This window comes from Oryza sativa, chromosome 6, assembly GCF_034140825.1.
Source record: "Oryza sativa Japonica Group chromosome 6, ASM3414082v1".
In the NCBI taxonomy this organism is placed as follows: domain Eukaryota; kingdom Viridiplantae; phylum Streptophyta; class Magnoliopsida; order Poales; family Poaceae; genus Oryza; species Oryza sativa.
The window spans coordinates 17317685-17330783 of record NC_089040.1 but is presented as its reverse complement, the minus strand read 5'-3'; the positions used below and the strand labels follow the sequence as shown (position 1 = coordinate 17330783).

General features: G+C 41.8%; 1 protein-coding gene across 9 annotated transcripts; it reads left to right on the top strand.

Annotated features, from left to right (window-relative positions):
• Nucleotides 1–261: 261 nt before the first annotated feature.
• Nucleotides 262–10007, top strand: LOC4341060 (protein SAWADEE HOMEODOMAIN HOMOLOG 2). 9 transcript variants are annotated; one of them, XM_066311844.1, is made up of 10 exons: nucleotides 262–712; nucleotides 839–910; nucleotides 1892–1972; nucleotides 2354–2590; nucleotides 2707–2797; nucleotides 3751–3826; nucleotides 6269–6320; nucleotides 7687–7830; nucleotides 8387–8506; nucleotides 9741–10007. In XM_066311844.1, exons 4-10 carry the CDS (start codon nucleotides 2399–2401, stop codon nucleotides 9861–9863), a joined length of 798 nt encoding a protein of 265 aa, XP_066167941.1. In that variant the 5' UTR covers nucleotides 262–712; nucleotides 839–910; nucleotides 1892–1972; nucleotides 2354–2398; the 3' UTR covers nucleotides 9864–10007. The 9 variants fall into 9 exon arrangements, with proteins under 9 accessions (XP_066167941.1, XP_015641092.1, XP_015641094.1 ...); XM_015785606.3 differs by having other exon boundaries at nucleotides 2689–2797; XM_015785607.3 differs by having other exon boundaries at nucleotides 565–702; nucleotides 2689–2797.
• The last annotated feature ends 3092 nt before the right edge of the window (nucleotides 10008–13099 follow it).

Here is a 13099-nt window from a genome sequence, read left to right as displayed (position 1 = left end):
CTGTTCTTCCCGATACCGCCGCCCCTCTCACCAAATTCGGTCTCCTCGTTGCTCCTCCTCACAAATTAGTTGCGGGAACGGATTCCCCTCGATCTCCTCCAAGAAACCCCTTGAATGCCGAATCAAATCGTGTGGAATCAACGCGGTTTTGAGTTATTATTTTACGGCGAACCTTAACCAATCCACCGCCAAATCCTCTCTGGTCCGAGCCGATTTCCTCAACCTTTGCCTATAAATAGCAGCCCCTGGACCTCCTCTTCCGTTTCCCTCTTCTTCCCGAGCTTTTCCCTAACCCTAGCCGTCTCCCCGCAGTCGCCTTCTCTCTCCAACTCCGGCCGCCGCTCCAGCCGGTAGTAGCCGTCGCCTCCGCCATCTCCGGTCAGTGCCGCCACCTCCCTCCGCTCCGCAAGGTTGATCTCCACCCCGGCCACCGGTTTCCCTCCGCCAAATCCCGCCGGAAGGTTGCCGTCACCGTGAACCAGTGGGTTGTTGCCACGGTTTGGTCTCCAGCCGCGCCGTTCGTCGTCGTCCATCGTCGCCTTGGGTCGCCGCCGCCTCCATTGGATTCACAGAGACGAGCTCTACCCCGTCCACCCCTCCGTTGCCACCGCTCGTCGCCGGAAAGCTGTCGCTGCCGTTGACCAGTACCTCGCCGTCGTCCCGATCTCGTCGCCGGCCATCTCCTTTGCCGCTCATCGCTGCGTAAGTGTTGGTAAGGATCGTTGCGTCCTCCTCTTCCTCCCCGTGCTATCGGTTTCCGCTGTCGTGCTGCCATTCACCGGTGTAGGTTTTTCCTTAGGGTCTTAATCCAATCTAACATAATCCATTGTCTGTCTAGCGTCGTCGTCATCTCCGTGTGTTGCCGCCAGGTCGTTGTCGCCGTCTCTCCCTCTCCGATCGCTTTGGTTTGGTGAGACTTCTATCCGTGTACCTTCGGTTTAGGTTTTAATCTTTCGTTTGTGTCGTCGAGTAGTCGCTGCCGTGCCGCGCTTAGTTGTTGTATTAGCGTCGCCGCTGCGCTAGCCGTCTAGCCGCCATTGTGCCGCTCCCTGCTACAGCTGTGCTGCTGCTCGTGCGTGCCAAATTACTGCCGTCCCGCTACCGCAGCCACCGTCTTTTGTCGCTGCTGTGCCGTGTCGCAACAATATGCCGCTTAAGCCTAGCCGCCGCTTTAGCCCGGTGCTCGGTAGTCGAGTTGTCTAGCCGTAGGTGCATCTCTAAATTCCTACAGACCTATCGTTTGCCGTATCGGGGCTTTGCCGTGAATCGTGTCTAGCTCACTGGTTTAGTCGCAGCCGTTGTTGAGTCGTTCGCTTGTTCGTTCGAATGAGGTGTCCCCGTGCTTTGTTCGTTCGTTCGTCCGTCCTGAGTAGTCCTTTAGTTTAGAGCCGTTCGGAGCCGCTGGTTCGGTTCGCCGGTTTCAGTTGATCATTTGGGTGATCCCGTGTCACGTAGAATTAACTCGTTGAGTCGGTATCACGTGAGGCTCGCTTGCCAGATCAGTCCAAGCCATCCGATCTTGGTCGACTTGGTCAAGATTAATCTCAGCCATCCAAAATTAATATAAATCCGGTTATCCCTTTTCAATGGCATATTAGTTCTTTTTACTATATGTCGTCTACTAAATTCGTTCCAATAATTTCCGGAGGATGCTTTAGTCTTATCTCAGTTATAAATTATTTGTAAATTGTTTAATTAATTTGGAATAGTCTTTTCTTTAATAGGTTTATTTGAATTAAATCTTGTAAAATTCATAACTAATTCATATGAAGTCGGAATTAAGTGGTTCAAGTTTCTAAATTTATCTAAAATCATGATCTACATGTTTGTTTGCTTTTTATGTACTGTTTATTTGGTTTTTATTAGTCTTTTTCTTCGTTTTGCGTGTTAGCTTGTCGTTTCCGTCGTTGCGAAGGTTCGTGAGTGCGTTGGAAGTGATTCAGAAGATTAAGTGAAGACCGATTATTGCAAGGCAAGTCACACAGATCCCAAACACAATTCCTTTGAGCATGTTGATCCTATATTTAAATTCTCTATTTATTTCAACTGTACATTTATTTTCGAATGTCACCGGGTGGTGTGAACTTATTCCTTTGTTATGGCCAATTTGCATTGCTTACCTTATTCCTTGATACCTTGGGTTATAATTTGACTAGTTGGACTTATATAATGGTTCAATTAGATATTAGTATAATGGCTTAGATATGCTTAGAAACATTAGCACGCTATTGGGATGATTAATGCTTTACTATCACTTATGATTATATTTAATAGTAGCTCGCAATGTTTTCCTCGGTCGTCATCGTCCCCGACGCCGCCGATCCAATAATCTTCTCGATCTCCCTTGCTGCAGACGCGCGGCGTCGTTGCGTTGTAGGATCGAGGAGGAGTAGCGGGGATGGGGCGGCCACCAATGCCAAGCACGGGGGGCCCGGGTTTCCGGTTCACGCAGGAGGAGGTGGCCGAGATGGAGTCGCTCCTGCGGCATCTCAACAACGGCATCCCGGACGGCTCCTTGATCCAGTCCCTCGCCGACAGGTTCACCGCCTCCGCCGCGCGCGCCGGCAAGGTCGGCGTCCGGTCCAAGCAGGTAATAGCCCGTGTGTCTCCTTTCCGGTGGGGAATTCGATCGCTTATGTCCTTAATTCTGACACGTTGATCCGGGCCGGGGTTGGTGTTGCGCGGGAGGTGTGGTACTGGTTCCAGAACCGGAAGTACTCGCAGCGCTCTAGGAACTCGACCAAGATGCTACCGGCGGCGTCTGGCGACCACAAGTCGGCCTTCGCTCGCTCCTCAGGTGACTTTTCAATTGCTAATAACTTGGGTGTTACTTGCGCTGTGTACATTGTGCTACTATAGTTAATTAGTATTGTAAATATTCATTCGGGCATTCACGATGTTACATGCAAAGTAACCTTCAGAAATAAAATATTATTTTTGTTCTACCTTTATGTATTAGGAGAAGAGAAAGCAAGAAATATTGCTATGGCTGACTTTAAGCTTAAGGCAAGAGCATAAGAAATAGAAAAATTAGTTCATGTCTTTAACAACATGCATGGTGCTCTTTCATCCATGTTAAATAGAGTTTTTTTCATGAGTGAGTCCCAGTTTAAGATCAAGAAAAGACAATAACATAAGGCTGTAGGTTCTATCTTATTTCTCTAGTGACCTTAAATATTGAGGTTGCCCTTCGCATACTTAGCACTGTTTAGGGGTTTAGAGCGATGAAAAATGCCTTTGCCGTATGTAAGATTAATTTGTGCAATGATTCATGGCGCGTACGACCCTTAGCATAGAAAGGGGTTGGTTCTGGACTTCTGGTTGTGGGTGTTACCATGATATTATATACTAGTACGTGTTTTGCTCGTCCGTGCAAGGTTTCTTCTGCATCTGTGTTGGGCTTTGCAAGCTGTGTTGTTACGCTAAAGCTTGATCTGCCACACCTTTTTTTTCAATCTCGAATATCAGAAGTCAGTAATGCATCTTAATATAACTACTTATTTAAATAAGATTCAACATCTTTCCCGTGATTTGTTTTTTCTTAGTTTTTGTGTCTCCTTCCGGAGTTTGTTCTTATGATTTTAAAGCGCTAGTTTCTATTTGCCTGGAGATCTTTCCTAAAAATAAAATCCCTGGAGATGCAAGGTTAGAAATTTCCTATGAATTATTTCCCTGTATCGGTTTTCCCCTCTCCGTTGCCTCCTCCAATCTTCAGCATTCTTCTTTATCCTGTGATTGTTTATTTTGAAGTTCAAAAATCAGTAAAGAATTCTTTGGAGGGTGGCCAGCTCGAGTTTGAGGCAAAGTCCGTTAGAGATGGTGCATGGTACGTACATATATCCCCTTGTTCAAAAAAATGATTGGTATTTTACATTGGTTCGTGTAATTTTGCTGATAGTACCGTACACATAATTATCAAACCTGTGAAAGGGCACATAGCATAGTGGTTGCAGTGACATGAGTAGCACCCCAACGTTCTGAGTTCAAATCTCCATAAGAGCGAATTTCAGATTGGTTTATTTGAGAGCTAAGTTCCCTATCTAGTAGGCTAAGAGCATCACCAAGAGCTTCCTTATTCTATTCCCTATCCTTAAATTTAGAAAATTTTAGTCAAAAATTACATCCAACAGATTTTCTAACCTATCTCCCAATAATCTAGGTTCCCAAGTTTGGATATCTTGTTACCCACATTCAGGGAGCGATTTTTTCTTCCCAATCGCCGTCTTCGCTATCTCGCGCGCGCAGGGGAAAAATATTCCCGCGCTCCTTTTCTCGCTCTTGGTCTTCCTCGCAGGCGTTAGCGACATGGTAGGGGAAGGAGAAGCTGGCGGAGAGGGGAATCAGGGGAGATCAACAACCAACAGGCGGCTCTGACAGATCGAGATGGGGAGATCAGCGATCAAGAGAGATAGGAGATCGGCTTCTGGCGCGCGTACGGGAGGAGAGAAAAAACTGATTTTTTTTTGTTGCTGTTGGTTAAAGGATGGCCCACTTTTAATTATAGGAAATCAATTTTAGGCTATCTCTTCGAAAGAATAGTTTTCTCACTTCCTATATTCAGTTTAGGATATCCAAAAACCATAGGTTTGGGAATGAAATATTAGGATACTCTTGGTGATGCTCTTAAGTTCCTAATTTAAGAGGCTGCATATATCCAGTTGGATGTACAGGTCGGGTAAAAATACTCTTCTCTAGAAAAAACATAATTATCAAAACCGAGCCAGAATGGCGGTATGACTGCAATAAACCGGACATAAGGTTTTGATTGGGCCAAGCCAATCTAATCACTCTATAAGTTTAGCACTTATAGCACTACTAAGGAATTGATTTTTTTTTCACAAGATCCCCTCCAAGCTCCAAGCGAGCCATAATTATATTCACGTGCACAAATATTTGAATGCGGTTCGGTTAAGGCCCACCTACGAAAATGAATTTTTCATACGCGTGTTAAGAGGGTGCTTGCGGAATTCCTTCTTCTCAGGTGGTGTGCAACGGCCGGCCTCATTCGTTCGTTTTTTTTCCAAACCATGCGCCTGCACTTCCCACATCTACTTTTCAGTCGCACTCCTCTCTCTCATATCCTCCACTTGCCACTCATCTCTCCCACGCTTCCCTCATTTCCCCATCCTCCTCTCTCTCCCACACTCTCTCTATGCGGTGGTGTGGTGACGGTGACAGCCTCGGGTAGCGAAAGCGACCGTGGCATGGGAAGCCTCAGGAGCACCAGATTTGCATCCAGTGGGTTTGGGAGCAGTGGATGCGCCCTCGTGCAAGCGGAGATGACGGGAGGGCCGCATGGTGACCATAGCACTGGGAGCGAAGACCACGACCAGGGCAGAGGTGTGCAGGCTTGGAGCGGCGGATCTAACGCCGCATGGCTCTAGCGGATCCGTCCTCGCACACAAAAAATCGAGCCTTTGCAATTGGTCTCCTTGGACGTCTGTCTGCGAAAATGGTTTTTCACATGTGGTTGTGACATGTAGACACCTGGCACCCACCTGCCTACAAAAATGTTTTTGGCCGTATGCGAAGATCATTTCTATGCTAATGTGGTCACTGGTATGATCTCCGACTCACTAAGCTTAGTTCTATGCTAGTCGCAATGAGAAATGTATGTTTGTTGTCGTCAAAAATTATTATTATTATTATTATTATTATTATTATTATTATTATTATTATTATTATTATTATTATTATACCTAGAATCAAAAAGTAACGAAAACATGTTTAAATTCAGTTCAAACTTGTTTTGAACTAATTAGTAAAGTAGTTAATGTTAATACGTAAACATTTAAAAAAATTCAAACTCATTTAAATTGGTTATATACTCAATTTCAATCTTGATGCCCGAGCACAATGGTGCCACAGTTAATTTTCCCAACCATTTAGCGCATGCATCTCTTATTTCTTAAATCCTTTTTTCTTTAACCACGGAAGAGCTTTTATGCACTATGTTATTGAAGGTGTTATATACGTTTTACTCCCTCTGTTTTTTAATATATGACATCATTGACTTTAGATGTAATATTTGACTTTTCGTCTTATCAAAATAATTTATATAAATAAAATTTAATTTGCTTGACTTGTTTTATCATCAAACACACTCTAACATTTTTTTTACACATTTACACTAAATTTTTGAAAAAGACGAATAGTCAAACCTTATACGAAAAGTCATATGATATATATAAAACAACTGAGGTTAGTATGTCCCTATTTTGAAAGCCTTGCACTTTCACGTGCCTAACAAAGATTTTACATATTGCAGGTATGATGTTGCTGCCTTCCTTTCCCATAGATTGTCCCAGTCTGGTGAACTGGTAAGAAACATAAATTTTTCGTTATATATGGTTAATGTTGCAAAACTCGTCTTTTGCTTTCTTAATGAAAGCAATTTTCTGCTTTCAACCTAGATGATTCCATTTTATCGTTTGTCAAAGTACGATTTGCGAGCTTACTTTTTTTCCCTATAAATGTACCAGGGTGTTAATATAACTTTGTGAACATTGTGTATCTGCTAGACCAGGCCTTACATAAAAAAAAAATACACTAGAGTTGAATAAATTTGTTTTTTCTTCTCAACATATGCCAATATACAAAAGGAAATTTGTAGATAATTAAAGATTTTTTATTTTTTTCCATATAGTTGCGTGTTGGTCTAGTACTAGCAGAATTTCTGTAAAATCGTGTATGTGTGTACTATAGAATATCACCAGTACCGGCACTACCATTGGGATGATTGGGGCACTGGTGAGGAGGGCTCATTAGCTGGTTGATGAGCCGGTTTCCCAACTGGCACTCCTGAGCCAAAAATAAAAAGAATAGGCTGGTAATATAAACATTAATGCAACCAAATCCAATGCACATTTGCCACCAAATCCCCATCCATATTTGCAGATTAAGAACGTGAATTCCACATCCAGAGGTCAAAGATGAGAACAACCACATCACAAATCAACAGCAGGCTATTGACATTGATTGATTCAATTATTCATCAACATCATCAATAACTGCAAAACCACATCACAGACCAAATCCAACTGCCATATTAGAAGTACAACAGAACAACAACACAACTAAATGGAGTCACTGCCAACGCCATCGTTGATCTCCCTCGCAGCCGTTGTCACCCTCAAACTGCACATGCCATCCGACCATTAAGGAGAGGGGGAGGCCGACACCACTCATTGGACCATGTGGTTGTCGCCCCTGTCCTTAAGGCGGCTGGATCTGGTGGCCTAGCCATCGGGAAGAAACAGGTGACTGCGATGGTGGCGTAGAATAGTGGAGAGCTAGTGACTAAGAAAAGGGGAGGCGCGGGCGATGGGGTGGAGGGGGGGGGGACAGGGGAGGACGCTGGTGGTGCAAAAGGTGGACTAGCACTGATGTCCTCGTATCAGTACAGGTATAAAAAACCAGGACTAATACGTATTGGATACATCAGTGTAATTTTATTTTAATGACCAATACTGATGACCTTATTAGTGTCAGGTGTTTTTTTATGGTGCACAAAGGTTGAGATGGTGGGAAAACCCCTATCAGTGCCGGGTTTTAACTAACCGGCATTGATGGGGCGGCAGTGATTACATGTTTTGTAGTAGTAGTATCATATATCTGTGTTACTTAGCTTTGTTAAAGGCATGTATAGTAAAATAATTTCTAATAGAACAATTATTTGTATTTTAGGAAGTATGGGTTCGATTTTCTGGATTTGGAGCTAGGGACGACGAATGGATTGATGTCCGTACATGTGTGCGGCAACGTTCTCATCCATGTGTGTCAACCGAATGTGCCGCTGTTCTTCCTGGGGACCAAATTCTTTGCTTCCAGGTCTGGCCATGTTTTACTTTTATCAGAATTGAAGTCTAGTTGTATCCATTCAGAATTTTGACTTGAAGTTAGAAAATGATGGAAGGGTGTTTTCTGTTTGCTCTACTCTAAGACGATATTTTATTTTTACATTAATTCTTTTGCCAAAATAAAGGATGTCTATTCGTATAATATATTTCTGTAAAAACAGAAGGGGCATAAGCTAGGGGAACATATCCTATGCCCACAAGGCTTCTCGTGTACACACTGTGCACACTAACTAAAAAATTCACCAAAAAATATACATGTACTTTCAGTAGTATTACATTTACATGTAAAGTCTCATCTTTAAATTCATATCCCTAAGTGGAGAGATATAGGAATAATTTTTTCATAACTTTGATAAATGTGAAATAAAATGTTGTTCCAAAAATACAGATGGGCGTTAAATATTCTTAGTAGGTGAATCATATCATTGGTTTGATCTTTGTTTTCTCTCAATTTTTCTTTTAAAGTACTATTACTTACACAAATTGTTGGCTCACACCAATAATTACATCTACCCTAAATTTACCAGGAAGGCAAACATCAGGCTCTGTATTTTGATGCTCATGTCCTTGATGCTCAAAAGCGTAGGCATGATGCAAGAGGTTGTCGTTGCAGATTTCTTGTTTGCTATGATCATGATGACTCTGAGGTATGTCATTCACTCCGCCCATTAAATTTGATGTGACCATTGTAGTAATGCATGCACTAAGCATCATGTTTTAATTAAATTATGTACTTCCATATAAATAAGCGCTGTAGTTCTTGAAGCATGGTTGTAGTTTGAACTCGCATAAGCAATTTCATGTTTGTTCAACCAACAAGTTCAAGGAGCTTATATATATGCATGTAGCAATTCATCATTCCATAACAACGTATATGAATATTTTTTTCTATGTTTGTAAAGTTGTTATGGAATTTATACCGATGAGAATGTCTACAGTACGATTTATTGGTAGTATAAAGAAGGGAAGTTTAGGAGTTTGCCACAAAAGTAAAAAAATATGATATTTTAGTAATCTTATGCTTTAGTATTGAGTCATCCAGTTGTGGTAATTGGTGGAGGGACATGTGGATTCACGGTAGCTAGCACTGGCAGCGCCTCGCCATTGTCATTGTGAAGGATGACAATGAATAGGAAATTGGATCTAGTAGGAAAAACACCTACCATTTCCTTGTAGGCCATGAATTTACACAATTGCCCCAATCCAATAGTATAGAAAGAAAATAAATTTTATCCAATTCACACAATTGCCTCAATCAAGTAGTATAGAAAGAGTACATATAAACCCTTGGATCACCTATATTGTCAATACAAACTAACAGTAGGTTGGACTCTAAAAGTTCCCATTTTACTATATATGTTCATATATTAGTTTGTGTATGTTTAACCCATAATAGCTAATTGGTCATGCGCTGCAGCAAATTCCTGAGAACATAGCAAAATCAAGTTTTTGTTAAAAATATGTGTATTTAGTTGGTTCAAACAAGACTTTTTATATTAAAAACAAACAAAATGCCATGTTTAGAAAATTAAGGAGCTGCAGTCCACGGAAGACGGACTAGTAGATTGACTTACCCAAATCCTAATATCATGGCCTATGATGGTGGTAGTGGTGCCGGTAGAACCACGACCACCGCTACTCTCTTTTAGTTCAGTCGTATACATTATCGCTATATAGGTTAGTGTCATTGTTTATGTTCCTGTTCCATAAGCAATTTCATTTCTTCTCTAGTAACATGTGCTAAAACACTACTTTATTGGGAGTGTAAAACAATACTTTTCTGCTATATTATCCAGCTGCTAGTTGTATAACTGAAACATTATGATTTGTTACTACATGTATCTCCATTTATTAGTATTTATGCTTTGTTTAAAATGGCAGGAAATTGTTCCACTGAGGAAGATGTGTCGTCGGCCAGAAACTGACTACAGACTTGAGATTCTACATGCTGCTGGAGCAGCAAATGCTGCTAAAGAGGCTGTGGTTGATTCGGTGATTGCTTAGTCACTTCGATCGAAAGGGTAATATAGTTGTCAGGAATTTCCACTCCAAACATAGTGGTTGCTTAATTAGGACCCAATGTGATTGTTGTATCATTGACTTGATTTCTATTGCACAAATTAGGTATGGCACACAAATTTTAGTTTACATATTATGCCAAAAAGTGTTGAAGCGGCTATGGATCGGGTGCCCGATCCGGAGCCAAAAAATTGGGGCCCATACCAGCCATCTAGCGCGCGCAACTTGCCTCGACCATCCAATTTGCTAACACATCATTATTGCACTGGAATGCCTCTCGAAGTGCGCTGAAACCGGTGTCACCATGCGGGAGGGGAGCCCCAGCAACCGCCGCCGAGCGACAGCATCCTAGCCCAACCTCTACATAGCTCTGCATGTCATCGTGCTGCATTATCGGTTCCTTGGAATGTCACACCTGCTTCGCCGAATCGATGCACAATTGTCAATTCACCGGTGACAAATGTTTCAATTGAACCATGGCTAGGGGCGAGTTCATCAGGTGCAAATCATGCCGCATTCTTTGCTCCCCTCCCGTGCCCAGGTGTGTCATAATTAGAGTTGAGCTGGTGTTGACGGAAAACATGGCGGCCTGGGAGATTTGCTTCACTCCAGTGTAAGTCCAAGGTTGCCTCGAGTGTCAAGAGCTTGGTAGCTGGTTTGATCCTACACCAGCAAGGAAAAGCATAAACTGTAATTAGATGAACTATAGCTGATCGGCCAATAGAGCCGATGATTAGACCAAATCGGCCGCGGCTTTATGATGAACAAGTAAAACAAAACCCTAAAATATGTCCTATTGGCTGTAATATTGTCTATTTTGTTTTTATTAGTTACTTTAAGACAATATTATAGAAATAGCTGATAGATCAGTATTTAGAGCAAAGATAGATAACGTATTGGCTATTACTCCAATACAAGATTATATAAACAAGTCAATCTATATAAGTATATCAAATAGCAATCGATCACCAAATATAGAGTTTAATCGAGATCAATCTAACTTGATGTATTTATATAAAGTAATCAATCTATATAAGTGGCAAATATACATTAGTTATATTATGAAGCATGCACTATTATGTATATTGGGTAAGATCCGCTGAAACTCCAATGCTATCCTTCATTATGATTAATTCCAGGTTTGTTTTTATAGCTCTAGACAAGACTAAGGTTGATGCAACTCAGAGTATGTAGAGAAACCAAAAGTCTAAACAATCAAGGAATTAACCACTTTTCGGGATGGTAGATACCTTTGGTAATCTAATCTAGTAAGATGAACTGGCCGATATGACTAAATCGAGATACTAACTAAAATATATGATAACGATGAACACAATAAAGAGACTAATACATCTAAAACAATATCTCTTGTCATCGATACAAGTTACCTCTTGTCGAGAGATCGCAGCTGACGCCCCGACTTGAAGCAAGAACTCGTCAAAAAGTAAAAGAGAAAAAAGGTGGCGATCCATTGAATGTTGTATTGATTGTATTGTCGTCCCTTATTACAATGATCTGGGGTTTATATTTATACCCGAAATACAAAACTTGCCCATTATGAACACAACTCAAACTTTCCTAAAGATAAAATAGCAAACAAGTCCACATGGCGGACTCTTACGATATCTCTAATTCAAACCAACATTAATATCCTAATTAATAGGTACAATTGTCTTAAATGAGATTTATCTTTATGCGGCAATGACGATTATCTCAATCGAGGCCCAAACCAAGCCCAAGTCGAGTTGTATTGGCTACTTGCCATATCGGCTCAATCAAACTCCGACTCTGTTTCCAGCCAATACACTCCCTAGCCGATACTTTTATTCCTCTCTTGATTTGTTTTGATTTGATGAAAAATTTCTATGAAAATGAACATATTCATTGCCCCCACCAACTATAGCAAAAACTCAACTGGGTATTAGCCTCGGTCCATTAACTTCGTCTTTAACTCAAAAGCATTGCACTTCTAAAAAGGGAAAAAAATAACAAGGCTGAAAACAACCACCGTACTCAGCAAACCACACTAACATTGCAATCGTGCAAGGGGAGACAAGGGTGGTTTGCGATTGTTTGCATAAAGGCGGTTGTAAACTTTTAAAGTTGAAAACGGTAAAACTGTTGATTAATTAAGGCAAGATTAAATATCTACCGAACAACGCTATAACACGTTGAATAGGCTCGACCAAACCACTTGAGCTAAACCAGTTCATTAAGCCAAGTTAATTAATAGAGTGGTACTAATCACGGTGAATCCGGTCGATCGCTCATAACCGCGGGCACAACTTTTCGAATAGTTTTACTTTATCTAGAGGTGTGCAACTGTACCCACAAGACATGATTCCACACATGTTGCCATGCTCCAAAGTAGCACCATGGTACTGCAAAGGGGGAAATCATGACAAGACCCTTCGCATAACCCTTAGTAACCAAGTGGAACCACACTGCAGGTTTTGCCCTTACCCTTAAAGTCAGGGTAGGCAACCCCCTCTTATGCCACGGTGAATCTGGAAGCCGATCAACGGGTAAACCCCAGCCGACCCAACTCCATCATGCCCACCCTCGCCAGGGAATGTTGGAAAGGGAAGAGCTATACTACAAGTCCATCAATTGCCTATTTTTGCTTGTGGTAGCACTGCTAGTCTTCTATGGTTTCCCGCGATTTAGTCCTTAATTGCCATGGGTGCGGACTATTGACGGTCGTTATAGACCAATTTTGACCATCAATATAATCAAAATAACGGAGAACTAGTTATGCTTTTAATGCATATTTGTTTTTAGAATAATCTATTTCCACTTGTACTTGGATTCTATTTGATTGCAGAGATTGCTACATAAAAAGGAGAATCGGTGGCAAACAAATTAACAATCAATCGTAAGCCGTCGAGAGGTAGACTTGTGGATAGATGGGCCTACAAATACAATAAAATAAATCAAAAGACCCAAAGCACCACGTCATAGGACTGAGGAATCAATGGGGAGGAGGCCTGCCAAGTTTTGGGCTGGTTGGGCCAGGCCAAGGTTCGGCCGAACCAACATCGCGGCCATTGATCCTGGGGTTTGGCGTGGACATCCAGGATGCACTCCCAATGACGGTTGGAGGGAGTTTCCGACCTTTCCAACCGTCATAACCGTCATATATCAACTATAAAAGGAGTTCACCTCACTCTCTCCCTCATACACTCCAAGGAAGAAGATCAAGCTCTCTCTCAAGTTTAGAT

Coding starts and splice junctions, on each gene's coding strand:
- LOC4341060 (XM_015785608.3), top strand. CDS start 2,399: ATGGGGCGGCCACCAATGCCAAGCACGGGGGGCCCGGGTTTCCGGTTC. Junction 3,827..6,268: donor TCCGTTAGAGATGGTGCATG/GTACGTACATAT, acceptor TACATATTGCAG/GTATGATGTTGCTGCCTTCC. Junction 6,321..7,686: donor TGTCCCAGTCTGGTGAACTG/GTAAGAAACATA, acceptor TTTGTATTTTAG/GAAGTATGGGTTCGATTTTC.